Genomic DNA, 24,042 nt, shown 5'->3' with positions numbered 1-24,042 from the left:
AGAAGTCTGGCAGCTCCTGCAGCTCAGATGCAGATGTAGAGCTATGGGTTTCGGAGGGAGGCTCCCTGAGCTCCGGCCTGTGGAGGGAGGTCTCCTGTCAGGTCTTGGTGGGGGCGGGGGGTGCAAGGTCTGGGTGTGGGATTGGGGGGCAGCACACCTTATGCAATAGGTCACAGTGACCCTTCACCCTGGCGGGCTTGACCCAAGAACTGAGTGCACCCCAGGACTGGGTGTCCGCTTTGGGACCCCCAGAACGTGTTGGTCTAGGGTGGTGGCCCCTGGGAGTCAGCTCCCCTTTGAGCCACAGGCCTGTGCAGTCACGCCCAGACCGGGAAGAGCCACCGTCTCTTTGGCCACGCCCACACTGCTGAAGTAAAGGACACTGGAAGACCCGTTGCTTATCCTTGGCCAGGTGGCCAGCCGGAAGGGAAGTGTGGTTTCCCCAGCATCTTGGAAAGACCCAGAGGTGAAAACCCAGCCTGTGTTCACCCTGTGCAATGTCCATGTTTCGGGCCCTCTACACCCTTCTTGTATCACTAAGCAGGGCGGCCCTGGAGAGCAGGGCTCCTTCACACCCACAGGCCCCTGGGGACGAGGGTTAAGGTTGTCACAGAGCTGTCACCTGGGCCGTTGGAGCCCTTCGGTGGTGTCACGCAAGGTCCTCCCAGCACCCAGGGCTGCGCGGTGCCCTGAGTCTCTCACATGGGGCTGGGGCTCCACCGTGCTCCCACCCCTCACTTTTGCCAGGTTCCGGGTGCGCACGCCGGGGTCGGAGAAGCAGCTCTGGGGCAGTGTAGGCCCGAAGGCGGAGGGATCTAGCCCGGGCGTGGCCCTCCCACGTGAACAGCGGGCCAGGCCGCTGGTGGCCACTGCTTTGGCCGGTCCACACCTGGTAGGCCGCTCTTCTTCAGAAGCCAGCCGTGGGCCTCCCCACCCCAGAGCAGCTGCCCCCCCACCCCCACGGCCTTGGTGGGCAGGGGCGGCAGGCGGGTGGGCGGGGTGGGAAGGAGCAGCGCGGCCTCCCCGGCTGGTCTCCGCAATGAGGAAGTTCTCCGCGGCCGCTGGCTTCCTTTCCCCCGCCGAGCTCCTGAAACAGGAAGTCGGTCAGGGAGCTGGTGGCAGCAGCGGGGCAGCCGAGAGGGACAGACAGACAGCGGCTCCGGCTCTCAGTGCAGGGGCCTCGGCGACCCTCAGTGGCGCGTCGGTCCTGCGGTGGCCACCGGCCCGGCCCCGGGAGGCCCATCCCCGCCATGGTCCCCTGCTGGAACCACGGCAACATCACCCGCTCCAAGGCCGAGGAGCTGCTGTCCAGGACGGGCAAGGACGGGAGCTTCCTCGTGCGCGCCAGCGAGTCCATCTCCCGGGCCTACGCGCTGTGTGTGCTGTAAGTGCGTGGCGCCCGCCCTGGCCGGGGAGGGGAGGCCGGCTGGGGCCTCGCGCCCACTCGGGGACAGGTTGTCTTCATGGCACGGGATGCGTGTACCTGTCTTGCCTGTTGCCCAGATTTGTTGGTGGGTGCAGCCGAGGCCCACTGTGGGCCCTACTGGGCCTTGGAGCTCAGGTTTTTTACCCCAGGAGCTCCCTAGGACCACCAGGGACCTGGTCACCCTTGCCCGCTATCCGGGGGCGGTGGTGCCAGGGGCCAGGTGGGGGGTCTCCAGGTTCTGGGAGGTAGGCGGAAGCTCAGGGATCCGAAGCGGGTGCCTGTGTTCGAAAGTGGCTTGGTCAGCTCAGGTGTTGGTCTAAGATGCCTAGCCTGGAAACGCTTGTGGAGGAACAGATGTTGCAAGAGAGGACCTTTCTGGAACCTAGGCTTTGGGTCCCTGGAGGAAGTTGTTGTTCGGGGAGTCAGAATATGGGGTGGGTTCACTCCAGAAAGCGCTCTCAGTTCACCCAAAACTTGCGTTCAGGGCCCTGAGAGCAGAGGAAGACACCTTCACTGACAGGGAGAGCCTCTTCTCTCCACCCCACAGCCCTGGGCTGTGTCCCCAGGCAATTTTGGCCTCTCGGCCACCATCAACTCCCCCCCACACCCCCACTTCACCCCACTTCCAGCTCTGGGATATTGCTGAAACCTCCAGTTGTCTTAACAACAGAGGAAACAGCCACTTGCTGAAGGTTCCTTTTTAAAACACCCTCGTTTGACCCATGTCTGAAAAAGGCCCTCACGCTTGCAGGCCTGTTATCTCACCACCCCTTCGAGGCACTGCTGGGGATAGGTTGTCCCCCTGCTCCTCTCACGTAGCATCCATGGACTTGCAGAAAGTTCCCCCAGAACAGGCAGGATGGGAAGTAAGTCACTGACCGCAGACCTGTTTTGAGCATTGAGTGTAAGCATTTGTCTTGGTGTTACTCCATTTCATCCTCGTGGCAACCTGAACTGCAGGCCCCCGTGTCAGTCCCCTTTACAGATGAGGAAACTGAGGCTCCGATGGGCTAAGAGACTGATGACAGTCAAAGCCAGGGCCATCTGCCCCCAGAGGCTGCACCCGGGTAACTGGACCCTTGCTGCCCTGCTCCTAATGCTGTCAGGCTGAGTGTGAGCACAGGGTTCCAGGGGACAGCAAGAGAAGCCAGGGTGCTGACAAGGATGCACCTGGCCAGTGGTTTCAAGCGCTGACTGTACCAGAGGCCCACCTCCCAAGGCCAACTTCCCCTACCACCCCCACTTTTGCACTCAGGGGAAGGGACCCAGGACTTCCCTGCAGGCACTACCTCTGTGGGCACCTGCCAGCGGGGTCTTGGAAAGGATGGGAATCCACTGGGCCCCCGTGGCTCTCTTGCCCTGTGGACCTTCGTGGAAGGCTCATGCTATTGGGTGTTGGCTGTGGGCTGAGCCTTCCACTGAGAGCTTCCAGGACCCTAGCAGTGACCCTTTGGTCAGGGTGCTCTGGCAGGGTGCTCGGGTTGTGCACAGGTTACAGACATGGTCTCTGACTCCGCGCTGGCAAGCCAGAGCTAGGGCTGGGCCTAGAGGCCCCTGGGAACCTCTTGTCCCACGGCCCCAGACTGTGAGTGAGTGGAAGGAGCTCTGAAAGGGGAGGCCTTTGGCTCCATTGCCCTGCTGGGTGGTGGCAGGCTGGGGTCCGGGCCTAGTTTTCTGTATTCCTTCCTCCCTCTCTCCTCCCCTCTGCCCATCTGCACCAAATTACTCTCAGAGCTGCAGCGAAGATACAGGGTCTGTTTCTTAGGGACAGTGCCTGTGGTGCCCACAGATGTCTGCTCTTCTCATCAAGCTCCCATTCTCAAAGCCCTTTTAGGTCCAGACCTCAGCGCTTGGATTCCTCCTAGTGCTAGGAACCCTGACAGGGTGAAAAGCAGCTGGGCTTTCCTCCGTTTCCCAAGTGCTGTCTGTCTGGAAGTCAGCTAGGAGCGCAGGGATCCTGGGGAGCCAGGCCTGCAGAAGGAAGCCACCAGGAGCTTGCCCTCCCTCTCTAGAAACATCCAGGGGAAAAGACCTCCTGGCCGGGCATGCCAAGACCTCCTTCTGCCTGTGCCCAGTGGCCAGAGCCTCTCCCCAGTGCCCGCCAGTGAGTGAGGGGACAGCAGGGAAGCTAAGCTGCTGTGTCGGGAGCACCAGGAACTGTGTACACCTTCTCCCCGGTGGCCTTGGTGCCCAGGAAAGAGAACAGGATTTGACTATTTAAATGAAAGGAGGGAGGGGGGAGGGAGACGCCAAAGACAAGGCTGCAATTCAGGGCCGCCCACGTGACAAGAGTGCACCATCACCCCAGGCCTCGCAAACCCACATTTCCTCCCCAGAGGTCAGCCATACCACCTGCCCCTGGGCAGGAAAGCTCAGCCCTTTCCTCCACAGCTCAGAGAGCCCCGCTGGAGGGAGATCCCAGAGGCCCTTCTTGGGCACAGAGAGCTGGAGGGGGAAGACCCCGGGCAGCTGGCCACGGGGTTTGAGTCTAGCTCTGCCATCTTGCGACAAGGGGCTTGAAAACATGAGGGACGGCGGGCTTGTCCAGATGGGGCCCGCGTCAGCCTCCCCTGACCTGACTCAAAGCTGCTATAGGGCACCTAGAGGGGGCATCCGACCCATCTGGATGGGGACATGAAGGCGTATCAAGCTCACACCCTCCTCTCCTGCCAGGGTGGCCCGTCCGCATGGGGTCACTGTTACCTTCAGGTGCTTATGCTGCAGAAAATAGATATACCTTTGGGGATGTGGGGGTAGGGGTGTCCCTCCATGGAAGGGGCCTGGGGTCGGCGGGGTTAGCCTCCTCTTGCTCAGGCCGCATAGGCGGAACTAGAACGATGGCCCAGCCTCCTTGGGAACACCACAAGCCCAGTTGGGTGGCCTTCCCACCACAGTGCACTAGAGAGGGTTGGTTTTCCTCCTGGGGGAGGAGCAGGCATGCGCAGCCTTTGGGTCAGGAACCAGCACCCCATCCAGGCAGCCGAGTCAGGGAAGTGGTCTTGGTTTCCTCAGGACACAACCCCCTGCCCCCCGAGGTGCCCAGGCACAGCCACAGTTGCCTTCCCAGGGACAGCGTACCAGGCAGCCTTAACCGAGGCCTCATCAGCACAACCCCAAGGATAAAGAAGCACTAGAAGGACACTGAGCCACCAAAAGTTCCCTCGGAGAAGGCATTCTTCTTGTTGGGACACCAGAATGTGATAGGGCCACTGAGGTAGAGTAAGCCTTAAGCCTTCTTCCCCTAACAGAAGGGGGTTGCTAACCTTTTCTGTCTAAAAATAACCCAAAAGACTCCTAAAGGCTTACTGTGTGCCCGGCTCCCTATTCTAGGTTCTTTACGTGGATTAACTCACTGTCCCTGATGGCCTTTGGAGGAAGGACTCCCGTCATCCCCACTTTACAGATGAGGAAGCTGAGACCCAGAGAGGTTAGGTGGCCTGTCATGTTTATAAGGGCTGATAATGGGCAGGGTCAGGACTTGAACTCAGGCCGTTCTCAGGAGGGAGAAAAGGAGGGGAGCCAGCCAGCCCGGGTGTGTGTGGGGTCAGGGAGGCCTGGAAAGGGGAGGCACAGAGAAGGGTGGTGGGAGGGCACTGATGTCCAGGAGAGGCGTAAAGCCATATCCTGTGGTGAGAATGCATGGCATGACCCCCCTTCCTCCAATCCCCTTCCAAAGTTTGAGTCAGGTTTGCACTGCTCATTGCTTATTTTTGTGCAATGCAAAGAACTATTGGTTTTCATACCTGGTGTTGACAAAAAGTGAGGACAAATGCTGGCCCGGACAGTCGCCAGCAGCCAGAGCTAAAGGATCATGGGCTCTTGAAATCCCCTTTACATAAGAGCTTGTCCAAGGGCTACTCTTTTCAGTCTTCTCTCCAGGTTCAAGGCAGGCGGGAGGGGTGTGCCTGTGAAGGCCTGTGTGTTGAATGGGTCACTGGCATCTTCTATGCGACGTGACTCAGAAGTACCTGGTAAAGTCGAGTGTCTCCAGGCTTTCTGGGCCCGTACCCAACACTCCGGAACAACCCTTCAAGAACCAAAACAGGCTCTGGCTTTCGTGTGTTTTGCAAGCTGGCCTACCTGACAGGTTACACTCACATGAGCTTCTTCGTTGAGCACTCCCCTCTCCTGAAGTGTGAGCCCAAGCATGGTGGAGAAATGGCACTGGTGCCCCTGACCAGGCCTTCCTCCTAGCCCCAGCGATGGAGTGAGGGGAGGCCCGCTCTTCTTGCCCGAATCCCTGCCCTGGGACACCGTCCTTAGGGGGAGGCCCTTTGTGGTTGACCATATCTGGTATGAGTTCTATTCATGAGACACTAACCTCCCTGTCCCTACCCCGCATTGTTGGTGACATGCCCAGTCCTTAGGTTATAAACGGAATCATATATAATATGTGGACCCCTCTGTCCGGCTGTTTTCACCCAGCACAATGTGTTTAGTTTCACCTGTGAGGCAGCCTGAGCGTTTCTTTTTATGGCTAAATAATTGTTGTGTGGATAGACGACACTGTACATGTCCATTCATCAGTTGATGGACATGTGGGTTGTTTCCATTTGGGGGGCTGTTGTGAACAATGCTGCTGTGAATATTCGTGTGCAAGTTTTTGCGTGAACACGTGTTTTCGGTGGTCTTGGGCAGAATTGCTGGGTCCTATGGTAATTCTAGCTTTTTGTGGGATTGTCACCCTGCTTTCACAGAAGCGGCTCCGTTTTCTGTCCCCGTCAGCTGTGTGTGAGGGTTCTGATTCTCCTGCATCTTTACCCAGCCTTGTCATTGTCTTTTTGGTAATAACCATCCCAGGGTGGGTGTGAAGTGGCCTCTTGTTGTGATTTTTGAGTTGTGTTTCCGTAATGACCAATGATGTTGAGTTTCTTTTCATGTCGTTTGGCTATTTCTCTATCTTATTTGGAGAAATATGTATTCAGGTCCTCTGCCCGTTTAAAAAGATCGAGTTATCTGTCTATCTGTTGTTGTCATTGGATTATTGGGAGGGTAAAATGGGAGAATGTGGGCAACGCATATGACCCAAGGCCAGGCACGCGCTAAGCATCCACTAGCTATTATTTTGTACAAGTGATAGAGTGAGTAGTGACATCTCAGATGCAGGGGAGAATGGGCTGTCTGTGAAGAAAATTCCACAGCAGAAGGAAAGAGGAGAGCTCAGGCCTGAGTGTCACTTCAAGAACTTCCTGGAGGCCTGTGAGAGCCTCCGGGAGACAGTGAGCTGTCATGTGGGGCCTCCTCGGAGGAAGTGCTCAAAAAGATAAGGCAGAAAGAACACTTGAATGGTGCCTGAGTGTCCAGTGGCTGCTGGGGCCAGGGATGAGTGCCCGGAAGCCTGAGGGAGAGAGGGGTATGGGGCATGGATGCCAGGAAGAAGCGCCAGGTAGATTGAAGAGAAAGTCAAGAAGGAATGGCGGCCATCTTAAGAGTGATTAACTAGTTTCCGTTTAGGAGGGAGATCCTGAGGGGACAGAAGTCCTAAGGCTCTGAAGAGGGAGCCCAGGTTGTGGACAAGGTGGAGATCAGTGCTGGTAGCTGCAGCAGGCCTTGTCCCAGGGGAAGTGGGGAGAACAAGCCCACAGTCCTGGGGACCAGATCTTTCCTTTCTCCCATGCTCACGTCACACCCCCTTTGTCCATTAATTATAAAAAACATCGTATTGGGGCGCCTGGGCGACTCAGTTGTTAAGATCTGCCTTCAGCTCAGGTCATGATCCCAGGGTCCTGGGATTGAGCCCTACATCTGCTCAGCGGGAGGCTTGCTTCTCCCTCTCCACTCCCCCTGCTTGTGTTCCCTCTCTCCCTGTATCTCTCTCTGTCAAATAAACAAAAATCTTTAAAAAAATAAAATAAAAATTAAAAAAAAAAACATCGTTTTAACAAGTACCAGCACCCAAACAATTTGGGTTCAGCTACTTTTTAAAAATAACCCCAGGTAGGGCTGGCTCCGAAACGGTCCGCTGGTCCAGCCTCCTCACTCGCCCGCCAGGCACCTGGCCTCCGGAGAGGAGACAGCTTGTGAGGCCATTGCTGGCGTCGGGGGCCACATAGAACTAGATCTGCTGATGAGCACTGCCGTGTCCCTTTCAAGTAACTGAAAAAAAATACAGCATTAAAGGGGTGCCAGTGTGGCTCCGTGGGTTAAAGCCTCTGCTTTTGGCTCAGGTCATGATCCCAGGGTCCTGGGATCAAGCCCCACATCGGGCTCTCTGCTCAGCAGGGAGCTTGCTTCCCTTCCTCTTTCTCTCTGCCTGCCTCTCTGCCTACTTGTGATCTCTCTGTCAAATAAATAAATAAAATCTTTAAAAAAATACAGCATTAAGTATAATATCTGAAGAGTACAAAGTGTAAAGAAGGAAAATAATCACCCAATTGCCGAGAGACCAACATAAATACTGTTAATTTGTGGGTGTATATTCTCACTCTCTCTGCATTCCTCTTTCTCCAGAGAGAGATAAATCTCTGTACTATATATTTAGCTCTAACCGTGTCATTTTGGTTTGTGTTTTTTAGCAACGCTAACATTTCCTGGTTAGTTAAAATTCTTTTCCCTAAATATCATATTTAACGGGTGCCAAAATTCTATTACACGATGTGCTGCAATTTCTGAAGCAAGTCTTGTATTGTCAGACATTGAAGTTACCAGCAGCGTTTTGTTGTTACAAACATGATGGTGATGAAGGTCTCAGTGCAGATGTGACATTTCTGGTTACAGATTCCCAGCGGTGGAATTACCGGATCAAAGAGCTGAAAAGTTTTTTAGTCTCTTGATACAGAAGGACAAATCACTTTCCAGAAATTTTGTTCCATTTCCTGTTCTGGCCAGCTGTATGAGGGGTGCTCACCTCATTCCAGTCTCCTGGACTGAATATTTGCACTTAAAAATAACTGCACTTAGGGGCACCTGGGTGGCTCAGCGGGTTAAAGCCTCTGCCTTCGGCTCAGGTCATGGTCCCAGGGTCCTGGGATCGAGCCCCGCATCGGGCTCTCTGCTAGTGGGGAGCCTGCTTCCTCCTCTCTCTCTCTGCCTGCCTCTCTTCCTACTTGTGATCTCTCTCTCTCTCTCTGTCAAATAAATAAATAAAATTTAAAAAAAAAAATAACTGCACTTAAAAAAAATTATTAAGTTGCCAGGTGAAAGGCGTTTCATTTCTGTTCCTTTTTCTTTGCATTTCTTGATGGCAGTCCCAGTACACTCGTTTGGTAGGACTGTTGACGTTCGTAATTTGTCTTTGGTGAATGAGCTGTGCATTCTGTTTGCCATTTTTCTTATGAAGCTGTGGTTTTTCTGGTATCTGTTTGCATGAAGACCTTAGATCACTTTTTTTTTAAAGATTTTATTTATTTATTTGACAGAGAGAGAACACAAGCAGGGGGAGTGGGAGAGGGAGAAGCAGGCTGAACAGGGAGCTGGACGTGGGGCTCCATCCCAGGACCCTGACATCATGACCTGAGCCAAAGGCAGAAGCTTAACGACAGAGCCACCCAGCTGCCCCTTAGATCACTTTTGTTGCACATGTTTGCACTGTGGTTTGCCTTTAAACTTTATGATTTCTTTGACATTCAGAGATTGTAAATTTTCATGAAGTCTATCAGTCTTTTTCCTTTGTGATTTTTTTCTCCTTTGCTTTTCAATGTGAAGAGTCCATGCACGGCTATTTTGTTTTGTTTGGTTGTTTTTTTTGTCCCCATTGGGAAGTGGGAGGGCTAGGACAGGGTCTGTGGAACTTGATAGACTCGGGCTAAGGATGATTGTGCCTGTCCAGCCTCCAGCAATTCTATGGGGCCTTGGTTTCCCCATCTGAAAAGCAGGGCTGAGAATGGCTACGTAGTAGTGGCAGCGGATGGATTGAACAAATGTGTATATCACATGCAAGGTATTTGGCAAAAACAGATGGAGGAATGATAGGCTTTTTTTTGAATTTTATTTCTGTTTTGTTTTTTTACATTGAACACTTTAATCTTTCTGGAATTAAATCAGTGATTCAATGAATGGTGTAAGACAAAGGTGTATGTATATTTTTTTAGTAACCAATTATCTTTCTCAGAAACTTTGACTGAATGATTTATGCCTTTTCTGAGTCCTCTTTCCCTGTATATTAAGTATTATATATCTCTTTCTTGCCTGTTTACCCTTTTCCATGTATGTCTGGTTTTCTTATGCCAAATGCATCACCACAATTTTATAAGTTATTTTATTTTAGGATTTTCATATCTGTTGTTTTTGAGTGTTCTTCCAGGTGAACCAGCTAGGAATTTTGTCAAGTTGGAAAAAATACAGTTGGGACTTCAATTCCAATGGCAGGAAATCCATAATATAACTTGTGGAAAGGAACATTTTAGTATTAGTCATTTATTTATTTAGTTATGTATCAGAGAGAGACAGCACAAGCAGGGGGAGCAGCAGAGGGAGAAGCAGGCTCCCTGCTGAGCAAGGAGCCCGATTTGGGACTCGATCCCAGGACCCTGGGATCATGAGCTCAGGCGAAGGTAGATGCTTAACCGACTGAGCCACCTAGACATCCCAGGAATATTTTAGTATTAGTCTTAATGATAAGTACACCTTCCCTTCTTTAAAATCTTGTAGTTTTCTTTCTATAGATCCTTTCTGTTTCTCGTTAGGATTACATCTGATTACTTTATAATTTTGTTACTTTTGTAAATGAAACCTTTTCTTCTCCAGTTACCCTTTTGTGGTAACTGAACATACAGGGAATTTATAGTTTTTTATAAATTTAACTTTTATTCTATCATTTTACTTACTCCTCATTATTTCAAACTGTTTTTCATTTGCTTCTCTTGGATTTTCTTGAGAGACCATCATGTTATATATAAATCGTGATCATTTTGTGGTCTACTTTCCAGATACCTATAACTCTGATTAAGGTTTCATAGTTTATTACATTGGCCAGTATTTCTAAAACATTGCAGTGGAAGATATTGGGAAGAGAATAGATGTACCTCAGGAGGTTCTGTGAGAGTCAAACATGACACTGCCTGGGAAGGACTTGATATAATATCCACACGAAGTTAGTGCTTGATAAAAGTGAGTTTTCGTTCTTTGTCATGTCAAACAAGGACCTATCTTTTCCTGGTTTTATAAAGTTTTGAATGACTAAGTATTTAATTTGATCGAATGCCTTTTTAATATCTATTGAGATGATTATGCTGTTTCTCTTATTTCATTTACTGGCATAATAGCTTAAATTTATAAACTCCCTAACATTAACCTCTTTTGCAGAATTAAAATGAACTGTTCTGTTCTTGATTATATTAATATTTTTGGTATTCTGAATTTTATTTAGAATTTTTGTGTATATGCTCATAGGTGAGATTGATTTATGTAATTTTGGTTAAGTTAAGGTTTAAGAGCCATGGAAATGATAAAATATGGAGACATTTATGTGGCATCATTATTATCTGATTTTTTTGAAATATTAAAAAAAGTTTGGCAGAGGTGCTTTTCCTGAGAGCCACTTAGAGAGACCATTTTTATTTATTTATTTATTTATTTTTACTTAATTTTTAAGCAGTCTCCACACCCAACATGGGGCTCTAACTCACAACCCCAAGATCAAGAGTTGCATGGTCCACCGACTGAGCCAGCCAGGCGTCCCCAGAGATAATTTTCAAATATTTGCTTCAGTTTCTTCTTTGGTGTTGATTGATTCTTGTTTTCTATCTCTTGTTTCACTTTCAGTAAGTTATCTTTATTTTTCAGAAAACAGTCCATTTGTTGAGCTTTTTGAGTTTTCTAACACACAGTTGTGCACAGTTTTCTGTAATTTTCAGATTTTTCTTTTATTACTGTTCTTTCTTCTTTTTCTCTTTTTGATTTTGTTTCCTCTTTGTGTTGGCTGGGCTCCTGGCAGGGAAGAGATGGCTTAATCCAGAGGGTTGACAGGCATAGGGAAGGCAGCACAGCCTGGAGCTAGCAACCTTGGGACCCCATTCCCGTACCTAAAGAGCCAGGGGACAGGCTGTCACCAGGCCTTCTGCGGGAGGCAGGGTGGGGTCAGGGGACCGAATGCCTCCCTCAGGTGCTCCTCTCACTCTGCCTGTGCCAGACCTGTGTGAGGCAGCCCACACGGCTCCATCTCCCAGACACAGGGCAGGTGGAAAAGGATCGACCCAGTCTAGATGGCAGGTAGAAAGAAGGTGAACATTTTTTTCTTTCCTTTATTCAATTTGCCCAAGGGTTGGCCACTTAATTTTCTGCTTTTCAAGTCATATGCTCTTAGATTTAGTACCTGTTTTGTTTTTTATTTTTATTTAAAAAATTATCTGTGCTTTCAGAAACCTCTACTTATGTTATGTTTGAGGACAGAGCTCTGTCTTCTCTATTTCTCATATTCCCTCCCTGTCTTTTCTTGCTGTACTGACTTTCTTAAGTTTTTCTTCTTTGTTGGCATTCTCCAGGACGTGAGCTGCTATTTACCGCCTCGGTTGTGGTGTTCCGTGCTGACTCGTGAACTCCTGGGTTTTCCCATCTGACCGCTTTTCCTTGTCTCACGCTGCTCAGACTTTACCATCGATCTTCCCGAGCCGGAGATGCAATGGTGGACTGAGTTCTCAAGTCAGATTTTGCCAAAATGTCTTTTATTCTTTGTGCAGTGATTCTATGAAACATGGAAGGAACACCTTTGAGTCCTTAGGAAAATGATGCCCTTCTTTCGAGTGGTGCAATGTTTTCATAGGTCTGGCGATTTTTCTTTTCTGACAAAGAACTGTTGGGGAAAGTTGGAACAAATTCTTTTGGAGAACAAAGTGGGTTTCTGCCCCAATCCTCTTCCCAGAGACATAAAAGACCAGCAGGGATGGGGATGGGAGCCCCAATCTGAGATCCAGCTGATGGAGGTAAGTGATGAGGGGTGGCATGGCTCACAGATGGGTGGGCTTCGTCCAAGGGGTCTCATACAAGGAACAATGTGCTGGACTCCCAGCTGCAGGGGCAAGGTACTCAACAGACCCCCAACAGCACTCTGGCTGCCTCCCCTCCACCTTTTACTTGGCCACTTGGCCTCCTCTCATCTTCTCTCTTCTGAACTAATGGCCTCTTATAATTCATCCATTTTCTGACTCTCTTTGGCTGGATTCTTTGAGGTTTTGGTGGTAAGTAGTGAACACCCTTGGTTCCTAGGGCTGACATACATTTTCCCTTGTCTCTTTATCAGTCCAAGTAACTTTTTGAATGCAGGGTTTCCACCCCTTGTTCCCCCACCCCATCTTGTCCAGAAGTCTACAACATTTAAGCAAGAAAAAAAAAAGTACAAACAACACCAGAAATTAGAACTGATATATAATAAGAATTACAAACAGGCTTAAAAACAATTATAGAGTACACTAAGCCGATTGACAGAGCGAGACAGAGACGCTAATGAGGTTCTTGAATTTTATTTATTTTTTATTTTTCAAATTTTTAAAAAAGATTGTATTTATTTGACAGAGAGAGGTCACAAGTAGGCAGAGAGGCAGGCAGAGAGAAAGGCTCCCTTCTGAGCAGAGAGCCCGATGTGGGGCTCGATCCCAGCACCCTGGGATCATGACCTGAGCCGAAGTAACCCACTGAGCCACCCAGGCGCCCCAGGTTCTTGAATTTTAGAGTTTGATTTCTCTGTCCCTTTCTACCCCCGCTCCTCCATGCGGCTCACCATGGTAAAAGATATTTCTGGGCCCACTTGTCAGTGTTCACTTGGCCCGGAGTAGTCATGTAGAAATAGTCATAGGTATCCAAGAGAATAAAAATGCCACAGTGTTTCTTTCTGCTTCCATTGGCTTGCCCTCTTGTGCTCAAGTAGACCTTCCCAAAGCGTATTAGGATTGCTCTAGAAATGTGCTGCTCAGAGGAAGCATCTTCCCACTTAGGACAGGGTGGGCACCTGTTGTCACCTGACAGCTGTTCAGTCATGTGGGAAATTTGCTCTCAGCCCCACTTCACCTGAGAGTGGAACAACGTCCCACGTACCTGGGTCTCCGGGGGGGCTCTTCCTGACATGATTGCCCTGAAAGGCAACCCAGTCCCTGGAAGGAGTAGCAACCGAGGACCTGAGGGATTAGCCCCCTAAATTGTTACTAAATCCCCACAAAGAGGAGGAAGGGCTGGATGAGACCGTCCTCGTGTGCCGTCTGGATTACGTTGTAGGGCAGCTGCTGTCAAAGAGGATTTCGTTGTGGACCTTTCACTAAGCACGCCACGTGTAAGATTGTGCGCCTGTGTGTATCCATGTAGGTCACACATCTGTGTGTACCCACCCGTATGTACATGTATACATGCGTGTTCTCGGTCTGTGTGTGTGTGTATTTGTACATTTTATGCATCTGGGACCAGAGCGAAGTGCTGCTGCTGAGGAGTGGTGGGGGAGGGCTGGGGAGCCCCCCCACCTGCCTGCAGAGCCCCCTTCCCCCCATGCAGTCTGGAACTGCCCATCTCCCGGGGGCGGGGGCGTGGCGGGCGTGGTGATGCTTTACATTTTCCCTCCCAGACTGTGAACTGACCTAGCCGCAGGGACAGCGTGTCCAGCCCCATGTGTGGTGGCTGCTGAGATGTCACTGTCTAAGGGGGAGTGTCCTCTCTTCCTACTGTACTCACTTTTGAGTTCTGATCTGTCTGAGTCACATGGAACTGGAACCCCTTCGCATTTCAGTGTTCCTAGAACTTCTCTGAAAAAAGCCAGAAGGGCTTGTCTGCCACACTTGATTAACTAAAAGGCCTTCCTGTTGTGTGCAGCTATCTCTGCCCCTCCCCTGGTGACCCTCTTCTTTTTGTTGAAAGGCTGATGTTTGGGGCCTGCTCCCCTTCTTTGCCCTCAGCCAACAAAGACTGTTCTGGGCCTGGTCTCATTTGCATATCTACCAGCGGAAGTGTCATGAGAACAAGCAGTGAAAGATAAGGGCCTGGCAGGGTGGGGCTACCCCAGGGTTCTGCAAAGGGGGCTGAGGCTAGGGGGGAAGGGGGAGATGGGGGTCCTTGGGCGGTTCACCGTTTCTGGGACATCTCCGGGAGGTGAGGTGACAGTGCCCTAGAGAGTCATCCTTGCCGACTCTGAAATAAGCCAGCAGTGGCTTCCACTCAGGCTCTGGACACAGGACAGTGTACACAGTGATGAGCATTCAGAGATGAGACAAAGACAGAAAAAGAAACTTCCCTGCAAGAAATGAAGAGCCGGGTAGAAGCAAAATTACCCAAAATATTCTCCAAAACTTTCTTGAAACATCCATTGGTTCAAAAGCCAAAAAAAGATTGTAAAACTTGACCACATAAAATCATTAAATCTCTCCACAGCCTAAAAAAAAAAAAAATCCATAAACACCGTCGACAATAAATAACTCCAAAATATATTGCGGCGTGTATCGAAGTCTTACAGATAAATAAGCAAAAGATGATTAAAAAAAAAAAATAAGAGTAAGCCAAACACATGAAAAGAAATTCTCGGAAAAAGAAAGACGAATAGTGAAACATGGGAACACAGTCAACCTTTCTCATAAAGAGAGGCAGATTAAAGTGAGTACTCATTTTTCTTTAACCTCTCAGATTTGCAAAGATTAACATGTCTGATAGCAGCCTGTTGGCAGGGCGTGGGGAAACAGACATATCCGGTTAGTGGGAGAGAAAAGTGACACAGACAGCCTCGCAGGGCGGCGATCGTCAGTCCTGTCGGTCTCTCTCAAAACACAAAGCCCACGTCTTTCGTGCGGCTCTTCTCCTGGTGGTGATCTCCCCACAGCCGCTAGTAAATGTCAGCACGTGCAGGGTCCGGCCTGTTCCAGGCACTATTCTAAATGCTCCTCCCACGTTAACTCACTCAGTGGACGCAGCGACAGATGGCCGGGGTTGTTAGGGTCCCCATCGCACTGATGGGGAGGCTGAATCCGTGACTTCAGTCATCCCAGGAGGTGTAGGCGCTAAGAGGCTCACTGCAACACCGTTTAGGAGAGTAAAAAGCTAAAAGTAATTACCTAACCGTTATCATGGGACGGTCAAATAAATGATCATACAACTGCATGGTGGGATGTGAGTTGGAGAGACCTGTAAAATATGTTTTTCGGTGGGAAAAGCAAATGTCAGAACAACATATATACGGTGATATTATGTGCACTTAAAAAGATATGTATATATATAAGTTTGAGTGTACATTTAAGAGTTTTGGGATGATTTACAAAAAAGAGTAGTAAATCGAAGAAGCAGGGCTCAACAGAAGGGGGAGGAGACATTTCTTTTACTTTTCTCTTTTTTTTTTAAAGATTTATTTATTTATTTGACAGAGAAAGAGATCACAAGTAGGCGGGGCTCCATCCCTGGACCCTGGGATCATGACTTGAGATGAAGACAGATGCTTCAACGACGGAGCCACCCAGGTGCCCCTAAACTAGTGTGTAATTTTAAATACTAGTTAAAGAGGAACGCCTGGGTAGCTTAGTTGGTTAAGCAGCTGACTCTTGATCTCAGTTCAGGTCTTGATCTCAGGGTCATGAGTTCAAGCCCCACATTGAAAAATAATAATAATAAAATAAAATAAAATCTAGTTAAAGAATACATACAAATGTTGAGTCAAGCACCAGATACCCTGGAGGGGCTAAATACTCTTGAAGTTATGTCTTGAGGGTAGATTCCTTTAAATCAGACCACACAGCTGTCAAGTGCCCATGTAAATCATGCCCAGAAGACCCCACATGGCTTTTTCTGGAGCTCCTTGAGTGGTGGGCAGGGGGCAGAGGGAAGGGTCCTCAGACTGGGGCTGTTTGATGTCATGGCTGATCTCCATGGTCAGCTCCAAAGTTCAGAGTCATGCCCAGCTTCTTCGAGCCATGTCAGGGATTCCTGTCTTTTCAGTTCCCAGAGAAATGAATTCCCTCGCATGGGTTCTAACGAAGCCTTTGGTCTATTTCAGATACCGGAATTGTGTTTACACGTACAGGATTCTGCCCAATGAAGATGATAAATTCACTGTCCAGGTAAGCCCTTTGTCAACCTGGACATCTGGCCCTGATTAGAGCTGGTATTGGCAGAGAAAGGGACAGAGACGAAGAAGACAGAAAAGAAGGGATGTGCCCCAAACACATGGACATGAGGGCCCGGCTAAGCCTCTTTCTCCCCAGAAGTCTGTGGGTGGGGGTGGCTTGGTGGGTAAGCGGAGACCCCACTCCACTGGGGAAGGGCGCCTGGAGACAATGGAAAGGGACTGTAGCTTGTTGCTTATTTTCTTCAGTGAGCTCAACAGAGTAAGGGTCGGTGGTCCAGGAGGGAGAAGAGAGGAACTTCTAGGACAAGAGACCAGTTTTGTCTGAGGGCCTAGATGATCGCCCTATGGGTCAACACAAAACAGTGCTTTCCATTTGTAGACACCTGTTCTGCCAAAGGCTGACTGATGCTCATGGCACCTGGTGGCACAGTGTAGAGGCCAAGTGTGTAAAACTTGCCATTAAACGTTAACAAAGAATCAGCTGCAGCAAGTCTTTCCAAGTCTGAGTCTGAAAAGCCCACCCCCACCCCCCATAGTTTGCATGACAAACGCGACAGGCTCTGTGTGACCACAATGCATGAAGACTGAGTGGTGTGGAGGCCCAGGGAGCTATTTTTATCTGGCTGCATTAAGGGTGGGGGGTGGTGTCAGAACAAAGGAGATGTCCTCAGGGTGGGGGCAGAGGAGTCATGCTCCGTTCTCTGGACCGTGGTCAGAGGCACCAAAAAAAGGCATGCACCCACGTGCCTAGCAAAGAGCAGGGATGGGCCAGGGTTCGGATGCCATGTCATGGAGGACAGCCACAGGGCCTGTGGGATTTAGCTGAAAAGAAAGTCCTAGTGGAGGAGAGGTGGGGCATGATCACGGATTCCAAAATGTGAAGGGAACGATGCATTTTGGCCAGAGCTAGGATGCCGTTGAGGGCAGGACAACAGAAAGGTGTTGGGGACACTTGTCACTGGAAATGTGTCAAGGAGGAGAAGGCCTGTGGAGTAGAACACCCCTGGGAAGACGACAGGGGCCAAAGGAATTGCTTCAGTGAGCCACTAAGTCAGAGAATGAGACCCTAAGGGGGTGCTTAAACCAACACCAGGGCTTTCAAAGCTGCCTGCCCGGGCAGCTGGGGCTCTTTGAGGCAGGGGCTTCTGGGAGATGCCAGTTTGGGCTCATTTGGTGTCGCCCCACCCGATAGAGGTCAGGCTGAGTCGCTCTGGGCTGCTTCATCCTTCCCTGTGGGTGTCTGCACCGGGATCTGAAGAATATCCATTTGGATGTTTCTAGCGCGTCTGGGGCACCCACATGTCTCAGCCCTGTCACCAGGGATGAATGGTGGCACCCCGAACATCAGACTGTCCTTTCAGGTCCTTGGCAGCTGCTTGTCGTGGGCATGGTGGTCTCTCCGGAGCAGAGTCCTGTGTGGGGCAGGCAGTGGGCCCCCACAGCCTCCGCGGTGTTTTGTGAGTCTAGGATGCTGTGAGCTTTCCTGGCCGGGTTGGCACCCTTGACAGGCGGTTTGCTGAAAGGAGTCTCAACTCTCTTAAGTTAAAAGTTGGTCAACGCTTTTGATCTTTTTTCCCCTTGTGGTTTCTTCTATTCCTTCAAAGTGAAGACGACTTCAAGTATGACTAGGCCTTGAGCTGGAAAAGACATAACTTTGTGGCTTCTTGTGCGCATGGCTGTACCCACGGCCTGCAAACGGGCACTGACTGAGTCTGGCATGTCCCCCTCTCACCTTCACGTTCTTGTCACCATGGCTGTGCGTTCCCGGGAGTTGCTCCCTGTCCCGCGGTGGTTTCAGATTCTGGGGCCTCGCCAGGCTTTCGGGGTATCAAAGAATGGAGACTTGCTTTGGCTGACCCCTGTAAGGAGTGGGCAGCCTGTGAGGGAGAAGGCTTGGCCTGGGACAAGAGGGCCTCCAAGTGCTCCCTGCCATGCCTCAGCCCCCCTTTGCCCATCTGTTCTTCTCCCCGAGACAGGTGTCCTTCTCAGTTACCATTCCCCAGGGGGGATCTGGGTGGCTCAGCCACCAACAGCTTTCTCTGCACGGGTCACTCAGGGGCCACAGGCTGGCGTGTCAGCCAGGTGCCCGAACAGCTGCCCACCCCCACAGTCAGAGCAGGAGGACAGAGCTGGTGACCTGAGGCCACACTCAACCAGGGCGATGGGCAGGCAGTCTTCGTAGAAAAGCTGGGGCCCTGCTGGACCGGTGGGCTCCGGAGCCCAGCCCTGGGCCTGTGACCTCTTGGGTAGCCCACGGCAGGGAGCCAGGGTGCAGGGATCTGTGGGGCCCGGGCAGTCTGTGGAAGCCTCCCCTCCAAGGATACACCTTCCCGGAAAAACGCGACGCCTTCCTGAGATCGCAGAATACAAGGCTCCCGAGGAGCACGCTGAGGCTCGTGTGCAAGGAGGTGAAATCAGAGATCCGACCGGCTCTCAGTCCTGACCCACTGTTGCTTATTTTTAACCCTGGTTCCTCTTTTCATGTCGAGGCAAAACCTCATACTCTTTTCTGAGCCGAGCCACAGTTTCTAAATAACTCATTCCTTACACCTGAGCCTGCTTACTGCCACCAGTGTGGGGCCCCTAAAATAAGAATCTGGCTTGAATACTTTGTCCAAAGAAAGCACCGGCAGCTTGACTCGCTTTCTTACTTGAGTTCCCTCCGCTCTTCTCACTGGGGCTTCTGTCTGTTTGGACAAAACCAAAGGGCCACCCCACCTCCAATCGTCACAGAAGGACCTCAGGCGGTGGGTCTGTGCGTCATGGCGCACGACCGCCCCATTTGGGTCAGGAAGAGAAGCGATCCTGACCCCCCAGGGCCTTGCTCTCTCTCCACCTTTCTCAGACTTCGTGGAAATCAGAGAGGGGGAGGGAAGGCTGTAGCTTCATTCCCCTGCCCTGCTGTGAGTATGAAGGTAGCTGAGGCCTGCAGAAGGCAGAGCTCACCCCCAGGCCTCCACCCCAGAAAGCGTGTCCAGACCTGGCTGGGTGTTGGACTCCTGGGAAGGGTGGACTCTACCCTAGGACGGTATAGAAGCGGGGAGGTGTCACCTCTCAGGGAGAGAGGCCTCCTTTCCTTCCCACGGTTGTCAATGGCCTCTGGTCAAAAGTGGCCTCTGGCCCTTGCGGTTGGTCAGTGAGGTACCTGGAACAAAGGCAGGAAAGCCTACGACCCACCCGGGTGAGTGACTGGCAGGGGGGACCCACCACCACCTCCACCACTACCGTCTTTCTTCACTGGGAGGAAACATGTCAAATAAAACAACCACATCTGCTGACCCACATAAGTCAGTCCTACCTCCTGCTCAGGTGAGGGAGGGAAGGACAAATGGAGGACAACGAGATGGAGGGAGGGGGAAGAAGACAATGGAGAGAAAGGAAAGGAAAGAGAAATGAATGAGAAGAGAAAGAGGAAGGGGTAGAGGTGGGTGATGGTGGGGGCAGTATTCTCAAAGGTTCTAAGCAGTGCCTAGGGGTGGCGAGAAGGGGGCAGGTGCTGTGGTCATCAGTCTCTCTCAGCTCTGCCCCTTGGGCTGTGGATTTCTCTGCCTCAGTTACCTCAGGAGCCTGCAGAATTATCATGGGGCTGGTGGGTCAACAGCGTTTCTGGCCCCCCGATCCTGAGAACCTTCTGGTCCTCGGGGGTGGGCAGCCAGGGGCAGACAGGTCCGCTCCACCCCTCAGGCCTGAGTTTCCCATGCTCAGAGTTGCGTTTCTTGTAAACTCCTTTTCTGACTTGGAAAGGGAACTGACCCTTCTCCGGAGTCTGTTAGGCTTCTGGGCCTTTCGAAATGGCCCTCCTCCCTGGGAGAGTAAGGACCAGTGTGAAGGGTGGGAGCAGACTCCAGCAGGAGACTCGCGAACAGCAGCCTTCAGACACGTCACAGAAGGGACTGCCCCCAAACCCACGTCAATAGGGCCCTTCGGCTGTATTCCTACAACCCCTCAACCCTTGCTCTCTTTCTGACATCCTTCCTACCAAGAAGAACAAAGCTGAAAATAAAAGCTGTCCCTGGTCCCCATCACGTCAGGGCTCGCCGTGAACTTCCTGTCTTTTTCTCACGGTTGAGACTGCGTCCAGGATACTGAGTGTTTAAGACAGGAACACGCACAAGCTTTCCAGCACGTTGAGGTGGAGAGGGAGTTCGAAACCGCCTCACAGACTCTTTCGGTCTTTTTTCCCCATTTAGAGGAAAGGCCCAGAGGCTCCAGCCGCCTGGGCGAGAGGCTCATGACTCAGTTCCTGGTCCCTGACAGTGGGGGGACAGTGGCTGTGTCACCGGGGCAAGTGTGGCTTTTGGAGACAGAAAACAAAACAACTTTCTAAAAGCTGTTGTCATAAGGGTCCTGGAGGGAAAGGGCTGAGCCATTGTTATTAAGTTCAGGAAGAGGGTGGCAGCTGTTATTGTTCTGAGTGGTCACCCAGTGAAGTAAAGATTCCGACGGAGCCGCCCGGGCGAAGGATGTGGCTCTCACACACACTTCCTGACATTGCACAACGGGACGGAGCTGCGAAGGTGCAGGCGACAGGAGACATGCAGGGCCACCTGCCCTGCACGACAGGCTCAGCCCCGGCCATGTGGAGGGCGCTGGGCTGGGCGGGGACCACGGGGACCCAGCAGTCCCTTCGTGCCCGATGGCCATGGCCTAGAAGCCTGCACAGTTTTAAAATTAATTTTATTTTTTCATTTGTATCTGCTGTTGAACACGGGCAGCTCCAAACATCCCCAGTTTCCTTTGCCTTCAAAAGGGAATTTGGTGGAGATAAAAATTGTTGAGGACCAAGTTTGTTGCTGTTCTTTCCCCCAAATTCTCCAGAGGCATCGCTCTGCTGCCTTCAGAAGCTGTTACAACCAGCCCCAAATACAAAATCCAAGGCCAGCCTGGTGCTGGTTCTCATATACGGAACCAGGTTTTTTTGTTTGTTTGTTTGTTTTCCTTTTCTTTTCCTGCTTTGAAGCTGGTGGGAGTTTTTTTTCCTACCCTTGTCATTTTCCTTTTGTCGGTAGTTCCTGAAAATGTGTTCAGCCCGTTCCGTCTCCAAACGTGGGTCTTTCTTCGGCTCAGACTGCTCTTCTGTTCGGTCCTGGAGTACATGTTTAATCCAACTCTTCCAACTTTTATTTGTCGTTATTTTATTTATTTGACAATGGAACCTCCAGATGACCGTCTGCTTTCTCCGCCCTCCCCTCCGCGCCCGTCCCTGCGCATCTTGTCCCTGCCGGTCCTTGCTTCAAGCCTGCTGGTCTGCATTGCCCCTTGCCCCGCCCCCCACCAGTGGACCCATGTCCTCTTAGCTACCAAAGCAGAGTCACATGGGGCCCACACCAGCTTTGGGGGGTAGGCTCGGGCACGAGACTAGGATGTAATTATAACCAAGGAGATGTGAAGGGAAGCTCCGTGTGGGGCTTCTGGGAAAAGTTTATTTGTCTTAGAAAGAGATACAAGGATGAAATGGCCCCTTTTCTACCTTCGGAAGCTGTCATAGTGTGGAACAGCTGGGGCTACCGCTCCCATCTCGCAAGCCAAAGGGGAGGCAGCTGGGGACGGAGGCCAGTATGCGGAGGGCCGAGCAGACAGGTGCCATGAACCCGCGTCCCCAAGGATGCCACTGAATGAACTGGACAGAATCAGCCCACACGATCGCCGCCATGCCTCTTGTCTTCTTGTTTGTGAGAGCATTCGTTTTTGTTCAAGTAACTAAATCGGGGTTTTCTGTCACCTGCAGCTAAAAGTGTCCCAACATGCAGAGGTTTGGGCTGTCCTAGGGGAATTTCAAAGCAGTAAATGAAAACTTTAAATCGAACATCAAGTTTCACTGCCTCCAGCGCCCCCAAGCCATGATCAGACCCCTGTGGTCTTCTGACTCTTCCTTCTCCGAAACTTCTCCGAATGTTCTCCCAACATTCCTTGTGCTGCATCTCTGTGCCAGACATCCTGGAGTTCAGTGTCCCTTTATCCCACTGTAACCACAGAAAGTCCAAACACCAGCCATTTCTACCTGGGAAGGCACCTCCTTTACTTGCTTCCTATTGATGGTTTAACCTCTTTGCTCGGCATTGCCTTTCAAGGTGATGTTCTGGGTCTAGCTTCCACATACGCAAAAGACCGCTTAAAGTCACCCAACAGAAGGGATTCTTTCCTCTAAGAAAATATGCCTCCCCCCAGAGGCCTTCCCTGATGACTCCATAAAAATGTCTACCCGCCCCCATCCCCATATCCTGCTGTATTTTGACGCTTGTAACTGCCTGCTTTCCTTGATTTATTTACTGTCTGTCCTAGAAAGGTCCCTGGCATAGGGGGGCCACTTGGTAACTATTTCTCAAACAGCTGGTGTCTGCTGCCACCCATAAGCATGTAGAAAGAGCTGCACGTTTCTACAACAGTGGTGACTTGTTTTTCTCCTGCCACACTTAGCAGCCCTCCAGTGGGTGTCCATGGGACGTGCCTGATCTGTTTGTTGACGTCTCACCCTTGCTGTTCATGCCTTGGCCAGTTTCCTCCACATTCCAGGCAGGGTCCCCTGCTGCCCAGTCTCTGCTTTGCTCTCACTCCCTCCCATGTGGATTTGAATTTCACCGCTGAGTTTTTCATTCTGCTCCAAGCCTGCCTGACCTGGCTGGTCTCCCTCTTTCACTGGCCCTGTTGTCTGTTGGTCTTTTCCGTTCTCTTCTCGCGGGTTTTCACTCCTGGCTCTTACAGGCCTTGCCTTCCTTATGCTTGTGAGGACCTGAGATACTTCTCTTGGTGTTTTCCTACTTCCTGCAGCAGCGGCTTCCTCCAGGTCCTATTCTGACAACCCTCCGTTTCCTCTTCTGAAATATTGGGGTAAAGGTAGTCCTTCTCTCATAGGCATGTTTCCAGGATGGAAGGAGTTGGTTTCTGTGGAGCACATGGCTCAGTGCTAGACATACATGTGGCTTAGTAAATGACCATTTTGCAATGACATGGAACAGGGGAGAGAATTGCGGAGGCCAGTTAGCTCAGCAACACCCAGGCAGAAGCCGAGGCCTGGCAAGGGTTGGGGGTGCCAGGTGCAGGGGAGGCTGAAAGTCCGCACACTTGGAGGCACAAAACAGACTCAGGAGTCCTGGGATTGCGACAAGACAGTCTAGGGGGCTGGGAAAGGAGAATGAGCGACCAGGCATCCTGATTGGCCAGATTACAGCCCAGGAGCAGAGAGGAGAAGGAGGTGCTGAGTCTGGGCTTCTCTGTCCTCTCTGGATGGGGAACTGATTCGAGAACTGTGATGGTCCTGTGTCTGCTCATTGGGCTTATGTCAGCGCAGCTTTGGAGAAGTGGGAAGACAGAAGGAGGGGGTCAGGGCAGGGGCTGGTGGCTGGGGTCCCATGAGGCAGCAGGAAGAGAGAGCCTTGGGGATATGGGATGGATCCAAGGGAGGGTCCCCTTACTCCCCTTGGGCCCTACCTTCTCATCCTTTCTCACCATTGCCCCCATTTCTTGAGCCCTTCCTGGAGCCAGCCACTTGATCTATGTCCTTTAACTGAATCCTAGAAAGGAGTATCATTACCATTATTCCCATCTGAAATACAAGGACACTAAGGGACTAACATTGTTTGCTGGGTTCATACAAGTATTCAGCGATGGGATAGGGATGTTGTTTGATCTGCCATGCTCTGGCTTAAGGGCCAGG

At 51.0% G+C, this 24,042-nt stretch overlaps 1 protein-coding gene across 1 annotated transcript in view; it reads left to right on the top strand.

The window, feature by feature from the left end:
- The first annotated feature begins 1,095 nt into the window (after positions 1 to 1,095).
- Positions 1,096 to 24,042, top strand: part of INPP5D (inositol polyphosphate-5-phosphatase D) — a 109,448-nt gene continuing 86,501 nt past the window's right edge. Inside the window, exons 1-2 of the mRNA XM_080798803.1 lie at positions 1,096 to 1,384; positions 16,317 to 16,380. Coding sequence (XP_080654929.1) covers positions 1,251 to 1,384; positions 16,317 to 16,380 — 198 coding nt within the window. The 5' untranslated portion in view covers positions 1,096 to 1,250. The remainder of the gene's footprint in view (positions 1,385 to 16,316; positions 16,381 to 24,042) is intronic.

This window comes from Martes martes, assembly GCF_963455335.1.
Source record: "Martes martes genome assembly, chromosome: 3".
NCBI lineage: Eukaryota > Metazoa > Chordata > Mammalia > Carnivora > Mustelidae > Martes > Martes martes.
The sequence above is the reverse complement of the archived record's forward strand: the minus strand, read 5'-3'. Positions and strand labels throughout refer to the sequence as shown.